This window comes from Anser brachyrhynchus (assembly GCF_964034855.1).
Source record: "Anser brachyrhynchus genome assembly, chromosome: Z".
In the NCBI taxonomy this organism is placed as follows: Eukaryota; Metazoa; Chordata; class Aves; order Anseriformes; family Anatidae; genus Anser; species Anser brachyrhynchus.
In genome coordinates, this window is record NC_137697.1 from 66,974,790 (window position 1) to 66,997,724 (window position 22,935).

The window sequence follows — 22,935 nt, forward strand, 5'->3', positions numbered from 1 at the left end:
GTATAATTTTGGGAGATACCAATGATGATAGTTCCTCTTATTAATACTTTAGAAACAAAGACAAAAAATGTCAATTGTCCTCACAGCCCAGCTGCTATGGTGTAAAATGTTAGCAATACTGTAAATTGTGCTAAAATCAGTTGAAGTTCTAAAAACTTGATTTGCTTTGGGATACTAGCCAGAATTCCTTGATTTTTTTCTGTAGTTTATGGTAATCTCTGTGCTGTATAATTTGTCCTATAAATCTTACAAGGCCATATACAGGACAGAGTGCTGGTCTTTGGGAACCCCACCTTTGCACCCCACTATCTATCTCACTGCCAAATTTAATTTTTCTAATCTTCATAGCCTTACAACTCACACCAAATCAAAAGTGAAATATGCAGTGGATTTTTGTGAATAACCTTCTCAGAATCAGAGAAACTTCCCTGGAGTCCCTTTCCATTGTTGTGCTGGATTTTTTTTTTTTTTGCGCTGACAGACTGTGCAGATCGGAAGTGTTTGATGTGTCGCTGTGCCGAACTGTGGGCAGTTATTTTCCAGGCTTAGGTTTCCTACCAAGGAAAAGGACAGCAATGTCTGGCTGTCTACATCCCAGACCTGTCAAGATTTGAAGTGTAACCGTGTTTAGAAATCAAGGGTCTAGAGTGTGAAAATTGCAGGGAAGGGGTTTGCATGTGCATTATTTCGTGGCATCAGTGAGCCTTTACCACCTGACTGCATGTTCCTGGCAGTAGCCAGATGCAGGCAGAGCACCTATAGATGTCTGACTAACTTCCACGAGGAAATGACTAGCAGCTGGTGTCAACCAGTTGTCTCTGCACTTCAGAAGAAAAACATGGACTTGAGCCTGGTCTATTTTTGTTGACTCCAGGCGGCCTTGCCAGCTCTGGAGCCACTTTCGTGCCCACTTGTGTTAACCAGGGACGACTGCTGGTGCGCACGCAGCAACATGCAAAATTCAGCTCTGATCCCTGTGCAGTACCTCCCAGCGGCATCTTCATGGTGTGTATCCTCGTCACCTCATCCTTGAGCTTCCCTTCACAGTAGTATGCTCCAATAGTCTCGCTGGCCTGTTCCCTTTTCCACACCACCATTTTGGCTGTGGCTCTCTTCGAGTCTTCATTCACTTCCAGCGGCTCTCGGTGCTGGTTTGTCACATCCTCGTGGTCCCGGTCAATTGTGATGGACTCACGGGAGCGCCACTTGGAAGTGATACAGATGAGTGATGTCTCCGAGTTGCCCACCAGAGGGAACGAGTTGATCAGTATGAGGTCCAGTGCTGCTTCCACTTTACCTAAGAAAAAAAACAAACAGCAAGTGAAAAAAAATTACTGCAGATTTTGAGTTCACAGCTAATCAAATCACCAGAGAAACTGCTTCATCAAACACGCAGGCTTCCTCTGGTTGGGTCTTACACAGCTTTAGGGCAAAATAAAAAGACTGCTGATTAATTGTTCTGTTACAGCTAGTAAGAGTTTAGGATTTACTTAACATGTCAAGAACAGATAAGCTTTGTTCTTCTCAGAAGAGGAAATAAACCTGCCAGGCTTGTGTAAGTACTTCCTAAAGCTGTTGCAGAAGCCCAGGGAAAATCTTGGGCTGCAGAAGCAGATTGCTCCGTGGTTAGCTGGACATGTACACAGCTGCCTCAATTGTGGTGCTTTGCCAATGAGAGGACTGGTTATCATCAGGTCGTCAGCTTAACAGGGTTTCTGTTATGTACTTTACATGGGTTTAATATGTATGAATTGGTATTAGGAGGATGTGTCTTTCAGCTTTAGGAATTAATAGTATTTTGAACACTTGGAATACTTTTTCAAATATTTTGAAAAAATATTTTTTTATTGCCAGACTTAGTTGTTCGAATGTGGATGGATGGCAGCAGGGGAATAAAAGTCCCCTATAATCAACGCTTTACAAATAATAGGTGTGTCCCTTCACCTTTGAAATCCACGGTAAGGAGAAGGGAAACGGTAACATATTTTCCAGCTGAAACAGGAAGAATAATTGATTTCTTTTATTTACCACATCTATTTTCCTGCTTTGGATACAAGCTTGCTTTGTATTTATACAGAGAGACTCAACATTTTAGTGGCATTCGGCTTCCAAAGGTTTCTCTCGTTGGAAGGAACGGGTACAGTCTTAGATAAGGGAGGCCAAAAGGTCTCGGCGCTTACTGCAGCCTTTGCGTGTGTCCCTCCAGCTTGGGGCCAAGAGAGGAGGTCCTTCTCTGCTCGGCGTGCCAGCAGCCACTCTGGGGACCAAAGTATCTCGACAGCGTGCTGACACTCACCACACCCAGCCCCGCGACAGCCACCACCCCGCGCTGTGCCAGCCCAGATAACTCGCGGTTACACAATGGAGAAATGAAACCTCCTGGAAAGGATGCAGCATGCCGTTACAGTAAACACTGCATAAAGGTAGGGGTCAGCGGAGTCAGTTCATCCTGCCACACGTTACGAAAGTAAATCCTTGGAGTGAAGTTAAAGAGCTGTGTGATAGAAGTGAAGCCAGACTTGTGCGTTCGCTTATAGGTCATTTGTCTAAGTATGTTTCTTATCTGAGGAGCATTTGTGCTCTTACTGTGGGTCTGACACACCAGCTGTAGGCAGATGTGGTTCAAAAGTCACCAACATTGAAAGCAGAGAGCTTTAATTTATGTTAGCGGGGATCTTCCCCATGGTCTCACATGCCAGGTAGAGATATGCTTAAAATCATAAATTGCAAGGTCCTGTTTTTGGTGGAGTTCCATAGAGCTCAGAATCAAATCTGGATCCAGACTGCGTGACTTGTTACGATGATCTGAGTTGAGATCAGGAAGGGTGCTGCAGGTTAGATCTGAGCTATTTGGATGTTTCTGCCTAGAACCCACAGAGCACAGAGCTGCAGCTGCCTTTCCCATACAGGGTGATGGGCCCAAGTTGCTGTGGTCCCTCAGGAGCTGCTGTGCATGCAGGGCTCTGATTCCATTTCTCTGCTCCCAGCATTTCTCTGTTCCTTCACTTCCAACATAAACTGAAAGGTGAAAATAACACCTCTTCTTCCCCTGTATCTCAGACTTTTAACATGCTGAGAAGTAGTAGGAGAAATCTGAGTTTTGAGGACTAGCTTTTGTGTTGCCTTGAGTCCTTATGCAAGATAGAGCAAAGCAATATCATATCAGATTCGGTGCATTTGCTGCAGTTTCCTGCTTCTTTGGAGCGGTACAAATTGTGTAAGTCAAGGTATAGAACAACCTTAGCTCAGGCCTATCACTCATTTTTACTTGTGATTATTCTGGAGGAATCCAAATCTAGCCACAGCTGGGTGAGTAGTGTTATAGTGGATTGTCTAAAACTAGGTGTCCTTTGGCATATTAAACCCTGAAGAGCAACTCAGACACCTGCGTGATGCTGATGTAACACAGATGGAGTCTCATGTCTTTATGGAGCAGCATATAAAGACTTTTCTGTGTCTAATAGAGAGTAATATATATGCTTAAGTACTGAATCATTCCCCAGACATGATTTGGCAGCTAAGATTTCACAGTTGGAGTATATTGCATGCAGAAATTAAAATACATCCAGGTGAAAGTTTTGCACTAAGTAAAGGTAGACTTTAGGTGTATTTTGAAAACATTGACCCCTGCAGCGTGTTCACTTGAAAGCGTTTCACTGGTTCAACTCAAAAGTCTAGCAGGACTGGCCTTTTGAAGTCAGCCTAAGGCCTCTGAGGTGACAGGAAGGCTATCCTTGACTCCTCTGGGAGTTCCTGTGCTCAGATTACGGAAAAACAGAAACAAAAACAAACAAACAAAAAACAACAAAAAGAACAGAAAAGTGTAAAATCTACATATGCTTTGTGCTTAGGGTTTCCTAGAGCACGTCTTTCTGGTAATGCATCTCAGCAAGGACCCAGCCATCCTTGCTGAGAAGGAATTTTCGTTACCTAGGGCTGCAAAAAGTAGACAGATCCTGCCCTTGGTATTAATGAAGACTTTGAGCGTGCAAGGACTAAATAAGGACAACAGGATTTGGCTCTCTGAGAAAAGTACAACAAATACAGACAGGAAACAGCCTGTCCCTGTATCAGTGACAATACTCTGTGTTTCCTTGAAAAAGTCCTTTGACTCCTGCCCTGGTCCTTGAAGGACTGACCTTATCAGGAAGGCAATTTGCTGTGTGTGCAAATAGATCTAGAGAAGAGAGAACACTCACTTAAGCTGGTGTTGAAAGTGGGAGATGCCATGCAGAGAGGATTAATTGCCTGATATTTATGACACATGTTCATTGTTGAACAGGGCTTTGTGCTCTCCTGGCACAGAGAAAATGGCATCCTCCAGAGCAGTAAGTTTAAATAATAGTGCACCCACTGAAACCCAAGTGGCAAAACATACGCAGGGAGACCTTTGCCCCTGCCTTACCTACAAGACTGTGCTCTCTCTTATTAATTAATACTGGGCTGTACTGACCTGGGCAGCACCAGCAAGACTTTCTCCTTGGTCTTTCACAGCTTCTCTGGTACATAGTCCTCTGGGGAAATCACACCAAACAGAGGATAAGTGTATATCATGCTTTCTCTGCAACCTCTATGCAGTCCCATTCCCTATCAAAATGCCATTCGAACAGGCACACAATCAACATGTTTTCAGTGCTTTGTTGCACCAGCAAAACTCAGCAGAAGCTTGATCAAACATCTCTGGGAAATTCCCTGGAACATATCCCAGACACAGGTCTGCTCAAAGAGCATGACATTCTCTAATAAAGTTTGAAACATCACTTCCCTAGACCAGAACTGGTGCTAGACACTAGTTTGGGGACAAAACAACAAGGCAATCTCAAGAAGAGATAACTTAATGCCATAGATGAATACATAGAGCAAATGCTATGAGAACAGAAAAGTGTTATGATTTGTCCTTTCATCTCAGAAAGTCGCTGCTCAAATATTTCTTGATTTATACTTAACACTTGTCTGGTTCCTGGGAAATCATGGAAATACTCATTACAATTTCTACCTAACACGAGGCCTTTGAAAAGTTCCCTGTTAACCAGAAAACCATCAGTACTGGCTAACGCACCTCCACCACAGCAGTTAGCCACAGCAGTCAGCTTCATCAAGGCGAACAATAACCATAACCCACTGCCCCCCAAACACGTATTTAACCATCAGTCCAAATTTGCAGAGTTCATTGAGAATGCAAAGTTCTGAGTAAATGTTTTAGCTATTTATACAGGGTAGTAGTGGGAGGAAAAAATAATTCACAGCTCTACAGCTATTGAAGATCTAATGATGTATTTATTTTCTTTTGTAGCACTTTGTTAGTAATTGCTTGAGGTGGCTGTGAGATGAAAGTCGTTCCCTTTGCATCTGGAGCATAATAAAGAAAAAAGAAGAGCTGTTGTAGGAGGTGGGTGGAGACATCAATTAATTAATTAAGAGAGGAGGTGAGGAGAAAGCAGAAAGGAGAAAGGTTTTTACCCAGTAAATTCCAGCTCTTTTTTCATCAGGTATAGTGAGAGGAAAGAAGGGTGATGTAAATTTGAACTGCTTACTTGTTTTTATTACTGTTATTACTTGGAACGCAAATTATTTCTGTTAACAACTACCTGAAAATGTGAGTATAAATCGTATAGGTACTATACTAGAATCTGTGCTTAGTGTATGTTTGGTGTTATGTTGAGAGCAAAGCAATCAGTTTCATATTTCTGTTCTAATACTAAGCGCAGGGCTCAATAATTATTTGAGACTGGTGAAAATGTGTATCACAGACTGTAAAGTCACCAACTCCCCTCTCTTTCATGTTTCCTAAAAAAAAAAAAACACACCACCAAGTGCTTGAAAGTATGTGGTTTTGATTTAGAGCAAGCCTAACTTGTTAAATCCCCCGTACCTCAGATTTCTCCTTGTATCTTGTTTTGTACTTTCCTGTTCAGCTGTACACTCCTTGATTCTATTTTACTGCATAAAACCACCCAACGAACTAGAATAATATAACTAAGCTATTTAGGAATACAAATAGCGAAAATATAAGCAATATTACTGAAAAAGTATAGTACTTGATTAATTCTTAGTGAACTACTGAATAAATTACATTGAAATCTATTTATTAACAAATTCATCAATCTGGAAGATCGAAATAATGCAGCTGAAATATGAAGAAGTTAACAAAATAGAGACCTGATCCGTTACTCCTAAGAAAGAAGAAATGAGTACTCCTCATTTAATATTAAAATTAGTCAGAAACTGGCCCCAAAAATTAGCTGTTTGGGAATGTTTTTCATGTGGAGAATAGAATATACATTGCACCAGAATTTAGCAATCATTATTTCCTCTTTTTTTTTGGGTGTGCACTCAATATTTCTTGTTTGTTGGTTATTTTTTTCGTTCGTTCTCCAAAAAAGTAAGTGATCTGGGGAGCCTTTGAAATCACATATTCATTTTATGGACTCATTTTTCTCTTGGTGTCCTGGAAGCTTCGTCTGGGATGCAAAGACAACAGCAGCTTGGGTGACTTCTAACAGTGAGTCAAATTCTCCTCTGAGAGCTCAGTCCTCAAGAGGAAGACACTGCAGAGATTATTGTTACCCCAAACAGATTAAGGCACTCCAGCACATAGCAGCAGCAGCAGGATAAAAAAATTAAAAAAAAATGCAGAAATGTTGCTGAAAAACAGCTCATAAAAGAGCAAATAGGTTTGCCAATTAAAGCCATTTCTGTTGTACCAGGTGTCCAAGAAAAGACTCTTACTACTTGCATCTCATGGATGCTACCGGGCAGCTGTGGGCCAGCTTGTACCTCAATCAATGTGTCTTACCCTTAGAAACAGGGCATTGTTTTGGGAGGGAAGGCATTGTGAAACTAAAAAGAGGCAAAAATTAGTGACAGAACATCATTTTGCTACTTAGTAGTAGTGGGAAAACCTGAGCACAAATATGAAAAATGTCACAGTCTGCCAAAGCTATCAGGTCTAATACTTTCTTAAGGGCCCTTGGGTACATCTGGAGCAGCTGAAGGAAATGCAAACGTCTACTTTCAGAAGAAAGCAAAACTGTTTTCTCTACATTCCAGTTGTTTTACAACTTATCAAAGCAATATTTTAAGATGAAAAGGCTAGAAAAGAAATACTGGTGCAACTTGTTTGGTGTTTCCCAATTGAGGGTGTCTAAATATTTCTGTGTGGAGTAATCCAAAAGTAAGAAGAAAAAAGCTTTCTCACAACTTCTCCTTCTGCATGGTTTTGTTTTCTGCAAGTAAAGCAGAAAATAAACTATCAGCAGAAATTGCTTGAGCAAGCAGCTGACAATGTGCTAGGTAATGCTGAAAAAGGATGAAGAATGTGGGACGGCTGGGGTAGAACAGGCTAAATCCAGCGGGATTTGCAGCCAGCCAAATATGGGTACTACGATCAGGGAAGTACTTGCAGGCAAGAGTAAGTTTGTCCATATCAAGGATGGTCCTTGTCAGTTGCTTTATGAAGCTGCTGTTTATACCATGTGCTAAGCTGAAGTGTACAAAATGTGAAGTATACAAAACATATGCAATAATTTTGTTTTCATAAGGTGTATCAGAACAGATAGCATGTGTAAGGTTAATAGAGTCTGGAAGTGTCCGTGGGCTTTGGCTGCTGGGTGGACATGGTTCTTGCCTGTCTAGTCGTGTATCCTCATATTGCTGCTTACTGACTTCTCTGAGTAGGTTTTTTTTTCTATTTATGAATACACTTTGTGACTGTCCCTGAGCAGTGGCAGGCCTAGGATGAACAACCAGCAAATAATACAAGATAAAATCATCAGCCCTGTCAGAAGTGCAGATGGAACTGCATTGTCTTGAGAAACTTGTTAGACTTCAGAAGGGAGATTAAGCAAGCCACCGCATTAGTCAAGTTGACACAATGCAGAAAGTAGATAAGCACCAGATAAGCAAAAAAACTGACCTTCAAGCAGAAAGTTTAAGTACATTACCCCTGAATAGTGAAATTTCAGATTTGTGAACCTGTCTTTCAGAAATCCCTTCAGAACTTAGCAATGACCCAGAATCCCTGTGTTATAAAAGTGTTTGCGTTTCCTAGTGATGACTTAGAAAATGAATTTTGATGGGATTTGTTACTTCGTTTTGATATGACCCTTTACTAATGTTCTTAGTGCATGTTCTTTGTTTGGGTGTTAGAAACATAGAACATTGTTGAGCATTGTCGAATATCCTGAAATGGAAGGGACCCACAAGGATCATTGAGTACCACTCCTGGCTCCACACTGGACAACCCCAAAACCATGCCCTAAGTCTGAGAGTGTTGTCCAAACACTTCTTGAACTCTGTCACACTCAGTGCCATGCCCACTGCCCTGGGGAGCCTGTCCCAGTGCCCGACCACCCTCTGGGTGCAGAACCTTTCCCTAACCCCCAGCCTGACCCTCCCCTGTCCCAGCTCCATGCCGTTCCCTCGGGTCCTGTCGCTGTCCCCAGAGAGCAGAGCTCAGCGCCTGCCCCTCCGCTCCCCTTGTGAGGGGGCTGTAGGAATTATCAAATCTGGTTCATTGCTGTGAGTCTCCACTGAACTTGCAGTGGAACAGCATTCTTACTATGATCTTCCTAGTTAGCGTAAGTTAGATAATATCTTCAGAGAACAGTCCTCCACTGCAGTTTCTTTTAACACATTTCATTTTCATCCCTTGGGTCCCAGGTGCATCTCACACAAATATAACATGAAGGACTTCCAGAAGCAAATCTTCTGGGATGGACAACCCAGCACTGGAAAAGGACTCAGCATCCTCCCCAGTGAGCTCAACAACACAAGGTGCATGCCCCTCCATGTCACATATTATTCCCTGTGTCACAGTGGGAGCTGGCACTGGACCTGTATGTCCATCCCAGAGAAGCGGTAGAAGTATCCATTTTTCACGTGTTTGTTCTGTGCCCACACAACATCCTCCGTGCCGCAATGACTGCTGTGGAAATCTGTGTGTTTAAGAGACAGGTCTGGGCCAAGCAGGCTGAAGTCTACCTGATCGATACAGAGCAGGTCTCCCACACAGGTGGCACACGAAGGATCAGCTCCACCTCTCCCCTGTCCTAAAGTCTGCAGCTCAGCTGCAGTCAGTCTTGCTGACTTGTGTGATCCCTTTTCTTCACCTAAAGCCTTTCATGTAAATTTATGTGGGGATCAGACCATCTCAGTAAAATGTTTCAGCTTCATCTTTTTCCCTCTAAAAGTGAAATTTCAGCAAAAAAGTAATCCATCCAACCAACTTAATCATGACTAAATATCCAGACAATCGAATATGTATGTACATAATCTGTATCTAAACCAACAGCATATGTTAACACTTGTGAATGTAGCATGATTTCATTTCTCCCTTTTAGATTTGATTCCTTTGGGTCTGATGCAATGCCTCTACACCCCTGACTGTTCCCAGCTGCTGGAATGGCCTTTGGGCACAGAGGCTTGCTGAGAGCCACCCTGCCTCTCGCTGGGGCTGAACCAGGCACACACCAAAAGCAATCTATAAAGCTAAGAAGAAATAACTGAAGACAGTTGGCCCACTTTTGTAATTCCATGTAGGGTAGGTGCACAGAGCTGCCTGCACAGGCTGAAGCTGTTGGTTTTGGCTCCTAGCTGCAGAGTCAGGGGTAGTGAATTAGGTCACAGCTGGAATATTTTTCTTTGCAAACATATAGTCAGCAGTGTAGCTAAGAAAGAACAGCTTTCCTTTCTCCCAAAATGTAGATATATCCATTTCGTAGTCATGGTTGTCTTAGCAGACCTGTGCAGAGGTAACAGGAGTCAGCAGGTCACCGAGGTTCAACCAGTGATTCCTGTGGCAGGCCATCAGTCCTGGGTTCAATGAAGGCTGTATCTCAACAAGAATCTAAATTTTATCTAAATTTGAGGCTCATGAAAAACCCAACAGGACACTGATTCCTCTGAGAAAATTATACAAATGTGGCCGGCAGATGCAACTGCTGGATCTCACAAATCAAATACTCTTCAGGAGTGAGAACCCTTTTTAATTTTTTTCTGCAATCCACATTAGTAGTTGTTTGATCATAGAGTCTTAGGATCACAGAATGGTTTGGGTTGGAAGGGACCTCAAAGACCATCCAGTTCCAACCCCCTGCCATGGGCAGGGACACCTTCCACCAGATCAGGTTGCCCAAAGCCCCATCCAGCCTGGCCTTGAAGATGTCTGAATTGTAGGTGTCTGAAATGTTCCGTGTCAGTCTAATGTCTAGTCAGAATAGTTTCAAATTAACTGAGATTGAAAGCTCAGGCGTGGTTTGTATCCACTGCCTGAGCTGTCAAGAGGCTCAAAAAGCCAGCACCTCAGCCACAAGAGAGGCTGTGGTCAAAGTTCAGGTGCCACTGCAGACAGATGACAGCCTGTCTGAAGATGCTCAGGCAGTCCTAGTCTCTCCTTTAGTTATGGGAAGAATGACAGTCATGCACACTGCCACAGGCATGTGTGTGAGAAAGTGCACCAGGAAAAGTGTCGGTTTTCAATAGGTTAAGTCAGGCTTCATAAAGGAAAAACAAATCTTGAGACAGGATTGTTAAAACTTTCCAGTCTGTAATTAGAAAATGCAATTTCTTTGTCATTTTGAAGAGCATACAGCATCACAATTGTGCTTGTGTGCATTTGTTAGTGTATATTAAATGCTGCTTAACTTTCTCAATATGTAAAGGAGTCATGTAATAATAATATTTATAGGTATATGTATATTTTTCGTGATAACACCTGCTGATCCCAAGGAAAGCTCAGCCATCTCCAGGGATATAGCACTGAATTGCACTACACTGTTAGTTCCACTGTTATCTCTTCTTTAAAGGCTAATGTAACCTTTTGAGTCTTTTACCATATATGGATCCAGAAGCAAAATCACCCACCAAAATAAGAAATCCCATGATTTTAGAAACCCACTGGATCTGATGTTACTGGTAGCTCAGAGCTGTAGCACCAAAGGTTCCATCTTTGAGAATGGAGACATCTGACAATGTATTTTTTTCCTGACAGAAGCACTCAACAAAAACTGCTTGAAACTGGGTTTAATTGTCACCAGCTTCCACAGATCTCTTACTCAGGGTGGCCAACTTGCCTAGACAGGGCTCATGCACCATCATTTCTGAGAATTATCCCCCCGTGAGAAGCTGCAAGCAGAATTCCAGACCACCTGAGGAAGCTTGCTTCTTGCAAGAGGCAAGTTGTGACACTGGGCTACTTGTTGTGGAGTAGGTGAGTCTGGAGCACTTTCTTGGTCTGTGCTCAGCAGGGGCTGTACCACGGCATGGCCCTGGGGCTCAAATCCCCACCGCATGTTGTGCGTCAGGATCACTTTGATTCTACAAAGCATTGACTGGAGCAGAACCAACCGAAAGACAAACAGGTGGGGAGGCGCAGTTTGGTTTCAAGAATCCCTCTGGAATTAAATTCAGCCTCTTGTCAGTAAAACTGGAGGCTGGCTGTGGCAAGCAGTGACTCTCTGGGCACCGTGACAGGGGGGTGTATTGGGGTACTGAACACCAGACCTTGAGCTCTGGCTGCGAATGGAGTACCATTATCAAAAAAAGGAGTTAAATCAAAGGCCATTCCTTGTAGCTGGGCGCATGTTGATGGTGGAAGAGGGTTGGGGTGGGCTTGGAACCTGCTTACAGCAGCCCGTGGCAGCAAGGAGAAGATGAAGTGGCAGCGGGCGCAGAGCCCCCGCTGCGGGGCAATGTCAGCGCCGCTTTCCTGAGCTCCGCCTGCAGTATCTGGAGGAAAGCGGGCTCGCATTGTCTTCCACCGCTCGCCCCAGGAAACATGATATCATTCCCAAACAAAAGCGGGAAAGCTGACAGATCTATTGAGATGGGTGTGACTGCGATACACACCTAAGCAGCCAGCCCCTGTGGAAAGGGTTGTGACGAGCGGCCCGTCAGCACCCCGCTGCCAGCACTGTCCGCCCGCGCTGCTCGTCTGCGCAGCTGGCTGCTCGTTTCTGCCATGCCTGCAGCTTCATGAGCACTGCCTGCCCTCCATGGCATCGAGGTGTGTGCCACCACGTAGAGCAACAGCAGGGGTGAGGAGAAAGAGCTGGGGTAATTGGTCTGTCTTTTCTTCTCCGTCCATAATGCCTAGAACACCAGAAATTGCCTTAAAGTGACGAGCTGTAGGTGATCTGAGGGCCACGTAGGTTGGATCAGTGTGCAGCTAAGCAATCATGGAACTTAAGCCACAGAGGAGGAACTGGTAAACAATGTACAGCTTATTACAGCGCTGGCTAGATAAGAATACTTACAAACACACATTCAACAGATTGTAAACACTTTTTTTTTTTTTTTTGCCTGTGTAAATCTCTTGCTTTTTCTAGGTGCCAAAATAATTAAAAAATGAGAAACATCTCAAACTCATTAGTTCACTTAGCTATTAACATGCTTCTAATTGTGAAGGTCTGTAAAGTGAGTTACCCTGCAGGGAGGACTTCTGCCTTCTCGTGCTTCTTTCTGGTTTTCACTGCAACACAATCTGCTGTTTTACAGCTTCTTGTGTTTTTGCTGAGAGATGGACTGGAAGAACCTATGTGTGTCTCAGTGACATTTTGGAGTGAGTCTAAGGTTACTGTGTGAGATGCATTTCTGTTTTACAGATTATGCTTGGTATGTTTTCCTGAAGAAACTGTCCAGAAAATCAAAATATTGGAGGTGATAGCAATACTTAAATGCTGAGCAACCGAGAGTCCCATGGGAAGAAAGTGAGGCTTCCTCAGGACTGTGCTTGTGATAGCTTCAGCGATGATCTCCAACTTGCCTGTTCTGAATGCTATAAACCAGATTTGCATTAGTATATTTCTGCTTTATACCTTTCTGCAGATGTCTCTTACGACTAACTGCTGACTTGCTAAAGTAATCACAGTTGCTGATAATACCGAACCATTCTTCAGCTGTGCTTGAAGTGTTATTAATTGGCCTTATACAATGTGCATTCTTCCGCCCTTTTTGTCCACTGACTTTCATGCGGATTCCAGCTGCAGAATCTAGTCTAGAAGCTTGTACTGGAATAATACTTGTCTAAAATGTGGTACGGGAATACCTGGAAACGTCAACACTTCCTGCTGCACCGCCAGTTCACAAAGTGAGGCACAGAAGGAGTCAACATTTAGTCTGTGTCTAGAGCAGATAATCTGGGGGAGAGACGCTGATGATTTCAATGTAATGAGCTTTATGAAAAGGTTAATACCCTCAGACAGCAGAGAAAACCTGTTGCAGTGTTCAACACTTAGAAAGAGGTAGCAGCAGCTTCTGACCATAGGAGCACGCTCCCTGGGAGCTTGCACTCTGTCCTCCTCCCCTCACTTGCTGTGAGAGAGCTTCACCGGGGTAAGTGGTCTCACTGAAGCAAACACAAGTACTTAAATCGGTAAAGATAACTCCTAGAATGAGGAGTGGGGATTTTTGCTTTGCCTGTGCGTTGGAAGCAAGAACAGCATGACAGGTCAACTACAGACAGTAAAGCAAAAGCTTACCTGAAATCATCAGGCTGAATCCATAGAGAACCAGAAGTGCTAAAGGGTCCATGCTTTCCAAGATATATCCATGCAGTTCTTGCAGCCACTCATGGAGTATTCTTTTCCTGGGGCAGGAGTTTACCGGCGACTCTCCTCCAGCATGCTACGCCGCAGCGTGTTTACAAGTCATGGGCAAGAAACCGGCGCGGCGGAGCAGGCTGGAACAGTCTCATTGCTGTCTGAGTACAGGGAGTTTAAGTTCCTTTTTCCTGTTTCCTTTGTAGATTAGGATGGGAAAGGCAGGATCTTAAAGGCATTTTTATATCAGCAGGGCTGCAGGGCAGCGTGAGCCCCGTCCATCCAGCAATACATCAAAACAGTTATCGGGAGCTGCTGGGGGAGCAGAGGACGGCTGCTGGCCACCGTCAGCAAAACAGGAACAGCGGTGGCATCCTCCAGCCGGCGGGAGACTGTGAGCAGAGCGTCCTCCTCCGAGGTAGCGTAGGTGGAAAGTGTCACCCCCTTCCCTCAGCACAGATTTGCTGGTTTCTCAGGCCCCTCTCATCTTTCCAGTTACTTCTCAACCTGTGTGGAAGCTGCTGGCTGCAAAGTGTCTCAGCACCCAGCAATAAAAATATGAAGTAAGCCCTGACGAAGCAACCAGTTGAATCCGATACAGACCACCACCAGCCACCATCCAGCCAACTACCCCATTATTTTGTGTGCTTTACTGGAAACAGTTTTTCTCTACTTTTGACAATTGGAAACAGGCTGAAAACTCTTTACGATAATAAATCCTAACCAGAGTGTGTATGACTTCAGTGGAATCAAAATGCCACATCACTCAGGGGGCTCAAAACTCAGAAGCTGAAGCAAAACTTGAGGAAAAAATACAAAGAAAACCACAAAAAAATGAGTAAAATTAATGAAATAAATGCAGAGGCAGCACTCAGATAAATTAGTGTAATTGCAAATAAAGGGCAATCATATTTACCAGTTGACTAAATATAACCCATGACAATGCACCATTTGGAAGTCCTGTAGTTCTGCCAAGATGCTAACACCCAGAATGACTTTTACACAAGTATGGAAAAGCAAACGTTCAGCATCGTTTTAGAAAGGGGGTGTGGGTTCATCGTACTTCAGTTTAATTTCCTTTGGAAGACCTTTTCCACTTCAGTTGGTGCAGATTTCACAGAGGACCCAAGATCTAGTGCCTTGTGGACAAAAGGGTATCACCTACAGAAGATTCAATGCATTAACCCAGAACTGCTCCTTACAATATACCCCCAAAATAAAACAGAAACCAAACCAAGTAAGAACTTAGATTGAAAATACCCTCTGGGTGGAAAAACATAGAGTGAGGTCAATGCACTACTAAAATCCAATGTTAAGGCTTTAAGAAGGCAGAATACAAAGTATTTCCCTGGTCTGGTTCCTCTGCACACACGTACATGTGTTTTGTCCATATTTGATTTTTGAGAACATTTTCTTCCTCTCTGAGACATAAAGTGATTATTCACACTCCAGTTGCATGTTATCCTATATAAACCTAGTGGTATAGGTCCCTCCATTATCAGAACACTTAGTGTATTGCCAGACGCTGAGTAGTATTACCATAGTTCCCATCTAGTGGGTAACCTACTTATAACTTGGCCTTTCCTCAGTTTTTCTTCATTGGCTTCTGATTTGCTAAGAGGTGGGGGGTTAACCAACATTAGTAAAGACTATACTTCTCCAGACTGTTCTGAATTTTTAAAATTTTTTTTTTTAACTTAAATCTCATTCCCCAGTGCATAAAGAGGTCACTGAGGAGGAATGTGCCATGTTTCCCTTTTTAATGTGCCTAGACGGACAACAGCAAATACAGGCTGCAGATGATACTGATTTTACAGTATGTATAAATGACTGGGTCAGCTGTGGGAAAAATTCGCTATTTTTTGAATGAGTATTCAACATTATTCAAAAAAAGCTTGTGCCTACTGGTCATTTCATGTGCCCTGACAATGTAGCTGTCTCTGGGATAAGAACAGCTAGCCCAGATAAGTAATATTTCACAGATACAAGAAGAATGCAAATTCTTGTTGAAACTGGAAGAGTTAGAATTTGATTGGGATACCAGCCTCATCAAGTTCATGCATTTGTTTTTTTGTTTGTTTCATTCTATCATTTCATTATTGAAGAAATTTTGAATAGCATCTATTTATATATATATAATTTAAAAGATTCAGCAAACAATTACTTAATGCGTAGTAAGTGCTTAAGCTCACATCTGTTTCTATTTGAAAGGCATTTAAACATCACAGTTTGATTTTTGCTCCCATTGAAGTCAGAATTAATCTTGTGACAAGCTTTTGGAATTTAAACTATTTCACTATTCTGGCTTGATTTACCCATATTTAAGTGTCTGACATATTTAAGTGTCTTCACCCACCCCCAAAACCATATTGTCAGTAAAAGAAACAGGGCTGAAAGCGAGGATGGCAGGAAGAGCAAAACAAAGTGTTGAGTTACTCTCGCTTTCCTTGCACATGGGGCTAACTGAGTCTGTTGGCTTCCGGGCTGACCAGTGGACATGCTCCTAGCACGTCCTCAGGTGAGTTCACAGCAGTGTTTGCACCCCATAAGGAACACCCTTGGCTTTTCCGAAGGCACCTGGGGAGTCAGAAAGGCTGCCGAGCCCCATGTGCTTTCTGAAACATTCCCTCAGGAACTTGGTGGTGGTGGTGAACTGCTGGTGAACACGTATCAGCATTCACATCTAGCTTTACACCCATCAAGGCAGTGTGCACGCATCTTTAAAGTCATTAAAGCAGGGAAACAAATTGTCTTTCAACATGTAAATATAATCCGAACATTAAACTTGGGTTTTCATAACTGTTTGCCGAAAGCTAATATTATGATATGTCAAGTGCTGTGAACTCCTGACACCAGGCTTTCCTTTTTAGATAAGCAGCACGCTTGTCTCAAGGACAATCCATTCATGCACACTGCAGAGCATGGAAATATGCGAGGAGGAAAAAGAAACAATGCCACTCTGCACTTCTCTAATCAGGTAGATGTGTTAGCAGAAAACACATATCCTCCCGCAGTGTCTGGCTGTGTTATGCTTTTTGGAAGCAAGCCATTACTTTGTCCTTGACATGATGTTAATATGTGCTAGCAGGAGGCAGTAAAGCACCTTCAGGAGTGCTGCTCACTGCAGTCAGCTAAAGTGGAGCAGAAGCTCATAAATTACAGACTTTTAAGCTGTCTTCCTTACACAGACCCCGCTGTCCCCCACAGAACAATGCATGCCACTGGGGCTAACCACAGCCTGACAGACCCCTGGGTTTGGGCCCTGGCAGCACGGCAGCAGCCAGACACGAGCTGTCCCTGTGGTGAGCGCTGCAGACGGGCTCCAGCCCCACACCGGGCACTGGTGGTGCAGAAGATGGAGGGGGAGGCAGGTTTTGTTGCGGTGTGTAGGTAGAGCTATGATGTTTGATGTTTTTTTGCTCAGCTTTTTTTTTTGTTTGTTTGTTTTCTTGTCAGAAAGGTCCTTCTCTTGGGTCTTCAGGAGACCACAGTGTGGGAAGTGGCTGAGTTTGAGCAGTCTGCAGGATAGCCTTAGCCAAAGGGAGCTTTTGCTTTTTTGTTTTCCATGTAAATGAAACGAAATGGCATTTTCTACAGTGGAATCATACATGGGATCCTTTGGGAACCTCAGGTTTCTCTCAAGGGGAGGGTTCAGCTGATGAAACAACACAGGAGTCCTTGAAGTCCTCTGTATCAGTAAAGGCATTGAGGACATCAAGCGGATTGAATAAGGCCTGATGCCTGCATTCTGGAAGCTTTGTGAGTCACTTCTATTTTGCTGAAATAGGCTTTATGTAGATTTTAGAGTGACCAGTTGTTAGCAGAGGACAAACAAAATAATTCTTGTTTCCCAATTCTTTGCTTATGAATGGGACCAACTCTGCAACTCTGTTTAAGAACTTATTGGAGAGTGAAACTGTAAGAAGTGAAGGGCCAGCAGTGGAGCTGGCCACTGATGGTTCCAAACGTGTACAAAGTCACATAAATAAGAAGCAAGTTAGTTTTATCCCACCGTATGTGTGAAAAGAACAAACCTGCATACTTGATGTCAGTACTTTTTTGACCCCATTGTTTCCCTATTTTAGAGCATGTCTGCTCTCTTTTTTTAAAATGCATGCCAAAAGGGGTGATCCTGAACATGTGCTAAGTTAACCCAAAATGAAGCTTGTGTTTCTCTGCCAAGATTGGATCAGGTTCTAGGAGTACAAGTGTAAGGGATTTTAATACTCCTGCTGCCCTAAAGTCAAAAGAAGTCTGGAGACAAATGGGATTCTGCAGCCTGGAAGAGAAGTCATCCCACATGAGGTGAGCTGAGCTCATTCAGAAACCACAGAGCTTGTAATTTTTCTCCTCTCTGTTCTTTATTACTGTTTTTCTACTTAATTTTTCTACAATGCATTTTGAAGGATGAATGAGTCTGTATTATGTTTAATGGTAACAACTATAGTTCCAAATCACTGTTAAGATGTTAACATTAAATCATCGCAAATTATATCAGGCAATAAAAAAAAGTCTCCATAGAGTAGCTTTGCCTTAATGAGGCAAGTTTCTTACCTGCTCAGCTTGGAGAAATAAAGATTAATTGTGCAAGCCACGTAATGTACAAGATGTTTGCAGATCTGACTATGGCTTCCAAGGCCCAGGAAATATGTCACACTAAAGAGATCTTAGGGGTGGTGTTTTTATCATTTAACATTACAAATATTTATTCTTAAAATTCTGTTTGCAGGATCCACTATTTTTCACTGAAATCATCTCTCTTGATTTGATTCTAATGGTAACTTTGATTTGAATGGCTGCATTACTAAACTTTATAATGATTCCGCCCAATATTTGAATCAACTTTTAACTCATTTGTTATATTGTCAAACAATTCCCCCAAAATATAAACAATCCCTTTTTCATTCAAAAATACAGTGCAGATCACCAGCCTTTGGCAAGTGCAACTTAGTGAGAAATTTGCTGTCTCCTGCCTCTGCTTCCAAATTTACATACCCTCCAGACTGGCTAAAATCTTGTACTGGTTAACAGTAGAGTCACTGTTGGTGGTCTGTAACAGTTCCTTCACTGGAAAGCTCTGGGTTTAAATTCAGCCTCTCCTCTCTGAGATGAAGATTTCTAAATGGTAATGTTTTTGAGTATTTGAACGATACAGTTTTAGGCATTCTTGAAATAAGGAAGTGTGAAAGAAGTACAGTTTTCTTAAGTTGAGAACTTAAAATGTAGACTTACGTATAAATAAAGGTCTTCAGTATTGTACATTAAGGTCAATAATTCTGAATAATTTTAAATACAGCAAACCTGAACACAAGTCCACCCATTAAACACCATTTCCTTATTTAATTTAGAGGAAAAATAAGGAAGGATACTGAAAATCTGAAGGCATTAATCTGGTATTTTGTCTCTCATGCATAGTATGAATGCTAGTACTGTTTGATACTTTCTACTATAAGCATGGTTTTTTTTTCTTGCTTTCTAATTTTCAGATGTGCTGAGTCCCCCTCTTCCCCACTGCAGGTTGGGCAAACTCACATTGTGTGTCCAAGACAGACCTCTTGCACCCTACTTGTTCTTTGCTGCAGAGCAGAAATCTTGGGCCTGATCCAAAGATACCAGTGGTCAGTGAATCAAGGTCAGTCACTTTTAATGAATGTAGCTTTCAAGGAATTAGTTTTACAAGAGGAAACAGAGCAGGTCATTTTACATTTCTGGCTCATTTTTTTTTTAAATGTGGGAGGCTTCCTCCATTTCACTTTTCTGGCATATTGTCTGGTTAGTCCTCCTTCCTGAAATGAGAATCCGTTTAGACTGCAAGTAAGGACAAGAAATGCTTCTTCCTCTGCTCCAAATGTCTGCCAATCCCAACAAATGATTGATCAAAGCTGGAATTTGAATTCCAATCATCTATGTGGTTATGAAATGCTGAATGGCTTCCTTCCTCCTAACTGAAAAAGATGACAACTATTTGTTTTGGAAATAATTCAGTTCTCCTTCCCATTGATTAACCTGCACTTTGCAGCATTGCTTTGGCTGGAGTTGCCACCTACTGCTGTCTACAGCATTCAGTTAGTATTCACTGTTGTGAATGTATTCACATAAACTCTGGTTTTATAATCTCTTTTCAGGATCCAAGATTTTTTTTTCACTCCAGACAATTGTGATGTCCACTCCACCCAGATGCCTTATCAGTGTGAGGCAGAAATATTTCTAAGGCGGTCTCTTCAAAGCAGATACTAAGAAGAATGGACATAAAACTATCAGCAAACATCCAGAGGAGGGTGAATGGTTTGGAGGGGAAGATGTATGAGTGGCTGAGGTCCCTGGGTTCGCTCAGCCCAGAGCAGAGCAGGCCGAGGGGAGGCCTCATGGCGGCCTGCAGCTCCCTCACGAGGGGAGCGGAGGGGCAGGCGCTGAGCTCTGCTCTCTGGGGACAGCGACAGGACCCGAGGGAACGGCATGGAGCTGGGGCAGGGGAGGGTCAGGCTGGGTGTCAGGGAAAGGTTCTGCACCCAGAGGGTGGTCGGGCACTGGGACAGGCTCCCCAGGGCACTGGTCATGGCACCGAGCTGCCAGAGATCAAGAAGCGCTTGGACAACGCTCTCAGATGTAGGGTCTGTTTTTTGGGTGGTCCTGTCTGGAGCCAGGAGTTGGACTCAATAAGCCTTGTGGGACCCTTCCAACTCAGGATATTCTGTGATTCTATGAAAGTAAGCATTTTAATACCTACCTATCTCCTCAAAATAAGATTTTTCTTATTACTATTGCCTCATCATGGTCTGGTTTGTGCCTTGTATTTTTGTTTCATGCTTGCAGCAGAAAAATGGAAATATACTGGAAGACTTTACAACCACTTCACCTTGGGAATGTATTCCTCCAGTTGTGAAGTAGTACTTTCCAGCATTAAGAAGCATTAACCAATACTATCAGACAGAAATAATTAAAAAATGTATCACAGTGTTCTGCGTGTCTGAAATTGCTCACAGGAACACTGCATATTGTTTCCTAAGCTCACTAACACAAGGAAAGAAAACAACACAATTTGAAAGAAACAGCTTTGATTCTCTTTTATCCATGCTGATTGGGAGTGTCCCCTGAAGACTGAAAGAACATCACTCCTATCTTCAGGAAGAACAAGAATGAAGAGCCAGGGAACTACGGGCTTGTCAGTCGCACCTTGATCTCTGAGATGGTGATGAAGCAATTAATGCTGGAATCATTTCAGACACATGAAGGATGCAAAGGTGACTGGGAAGAGTCAGTATGGATTTATGAAGGGGAAAATGTACTCAACCAACCCGACAGACTTGTCCAATGAAGTAATTAGTTCAGTGGTCAAGGAGAGTGGTATAGATGTTGTTTACCTTAATAAGGCTTTTGATGCTGTTTTTCCATAACTTCCTTACAGATACAGCATGGGTTAGGTAACTGGGTAGTAAGATGGACTGAAAACTAGCTCAGGGCTCACTGGTGATCTGTGGCCCAAAGTCCAGCTGAAGGCCAGTCAGTAGTGGTGCCCCCAGGGGTGGGTACTGCTGCCAGTACTGTTTAACCTTTTCACTAATGACCTGGATGGTGGGACAGCATACCCTCAACAAGTTTGTGGATGATGCACAGCAGGGAGGGATGGCTGATACACCAACTGGTTGTGTCACTGGGCAGAGGGACCTTGACAGGCTGGAGAAATGGTCAGAGAGGAACCTCAAGAAGTTCCAGAAAGGTAAATGCTCAGTCCTGACCCCATGAGCAACAGCCCAGGCACCAGCACAGGCTGAGAGCTGACTGGTTGGAAAGCAGCTTTGCTGAGAAGGACCTGAGGGTCCTGGTGGACAAGAAGCTGACCATGAGCCAGCAGCGCACCTTCACAGTGAAAAAGGCCAATAATGTCCTGGGTTGCATTAGGAAGACTTGTCTTCAACAGGCTGAGGGAGATGATCCTTCCCTCTACTCAGCCCTCGTGAGACAAGTGAGCAGAACAGTTTCTAAATTGCTCCACCCCATACATACTGCCACTTAATCCATGTCCTCTCAGGTTGGAGGCATAGCATAAAATACGTAAAATATTGCCAGGTAGTGAGACCTGTGATATTGTCCTAAGAGTCTTGACATACACACAGCACCTTTGGTGAAAAAATGCTGTATGTACGTTTGGTACTTAAACTTGGCTACAAAAAATGATAAGAGTTAAGAAAGGTTAACTGAGCCTTTAGGAACTAGATATGGATACAATTAAGTCAGATCACAGCTGGGAATGATTTATGAATGAGGACTCTTAATCTCCTGCCAGGAGATTAATACCCCCTTCATGGCACAAACATGAGCCCCTTCACGAGCCAAAGGTTATGACCATGACTGAGGACCATAAGGATGAGCTGTTAAAAGAAGGCATGATGAACAAGATTCTCAGACAGAAACAGGCAACCTGGAGACCTTCAGCAGAACAAAAGAAAAATCAGGGTGCTAGAGAAAGCATTTTTACCACAAGGGAACATTACAAAACACAACTAAACCCTGTAAATTTTACTCTGCGATCCTACAGAATCACTGCTAAGGAATAAAACCATTCCCTGCCTTGAGTGAAAGCGAATTTAAAGCGGCCTGTTTATTCAGTCTGCAGCTTCTTTCCATTGTTCGTTAAAATATGTTATTGTAGCAGAAGTGGAATTCAGGAGGCGATCTCACTAGGTGACGGTTTGATTGGTGAGAATATCAGACTTCAACTTTATCTCAGCAAATAATGGGCTCTCTCTGGAATAGCTGAAACTTTGTCAGGAAGGAAGAGACATTAGTGGGAATTTCCCCTAGATAACATCCCTTGGTTTATAGAAATCCTGTTCCATTATCTCTAAATATTATACAGACATAAATATAGAGAACAACAGCATTTACTGAGCTGAAATTGGAAACACGGTGTTCTCTGCAAGAACCTTCAGTATGTTTGTTTTACATATTTCTGCTATATACTCAGAATGATGATCACAGTTTTGGAGAAACTGAAGGACAAAAACACCCAACTTCTATTTTATCAGACAGATAATTTTCTAAGTCTTTGTCAACCCCAGTTTTATGAAGTGAAGCACACAGTATTCTTCTTTTACACGAGAACTCTCCTAAGGTAGTACTAAAACTATATCCAAACCCTCACTTTTTTTTTTTTTTTTTAACTACTTTTTATTAAGGTTACTGTCTGTCTAGGCTTTGTACCTAGAGTCAATTTTTTTTTTTTCTCGATCAGGACTAGTTTACAATGTGGAAGGTAGAGGAAATTACCAATACGTAGTTTATAATTACATTACAGGTACAATGTGAGGGAAATACATACTTGGTAATTTTGTTTAATGTTTTCTGACATGTATATATCATAATGCACATTATTTCTGGACCAGTCCTATTTTTGTTC

The 22,935-nt window shown here is 42.7% G+C and overlaps 1 protein-coding gene and 1 long non-coding RNA gene across 2 annotated transcripts in view; one reads left to right on the forward strand and one right to left on the reverse strand.

The window, feature by feature from the left end:
• The window catches only part of TEK (TEK receptor tyrosine kinase), a 42,581-nt gene extending 28,688 nt beyond the window's left edge, over positions 1-13,893 (reverse strand). The window contains exons 1-2 of the mRNA XM_080573973.1: positions 13,479-13,893; positions 986-1,297 (exon numbers count right to left, since the gene is read on the reverse strand). Coding sequence (XP_080430099.1) covers positions 986-1,297; positions 13,479-13,530 — 364 coding nt within the window. The 5' untranslated portion in view covers positions 13,531-13,893. The remainder of the gene's footprint in view (positions 1-985; positions 1,298-13,478) is intronic.
• Positions 13,822-22,905, forward strand: LOC308185639. Its single transcript, XR_013943529.1, has 3 exons — positions 13,822-13,956; positions 14,034-17,843; positions 19,025-22,905. It is a non-coding gene; the product is annotated as an uncharacterized lncRNA (long non-coding RNA).
• The last annotated feature ends 30 nt before the right edge of the window (positions 22,906-22,935 follow it).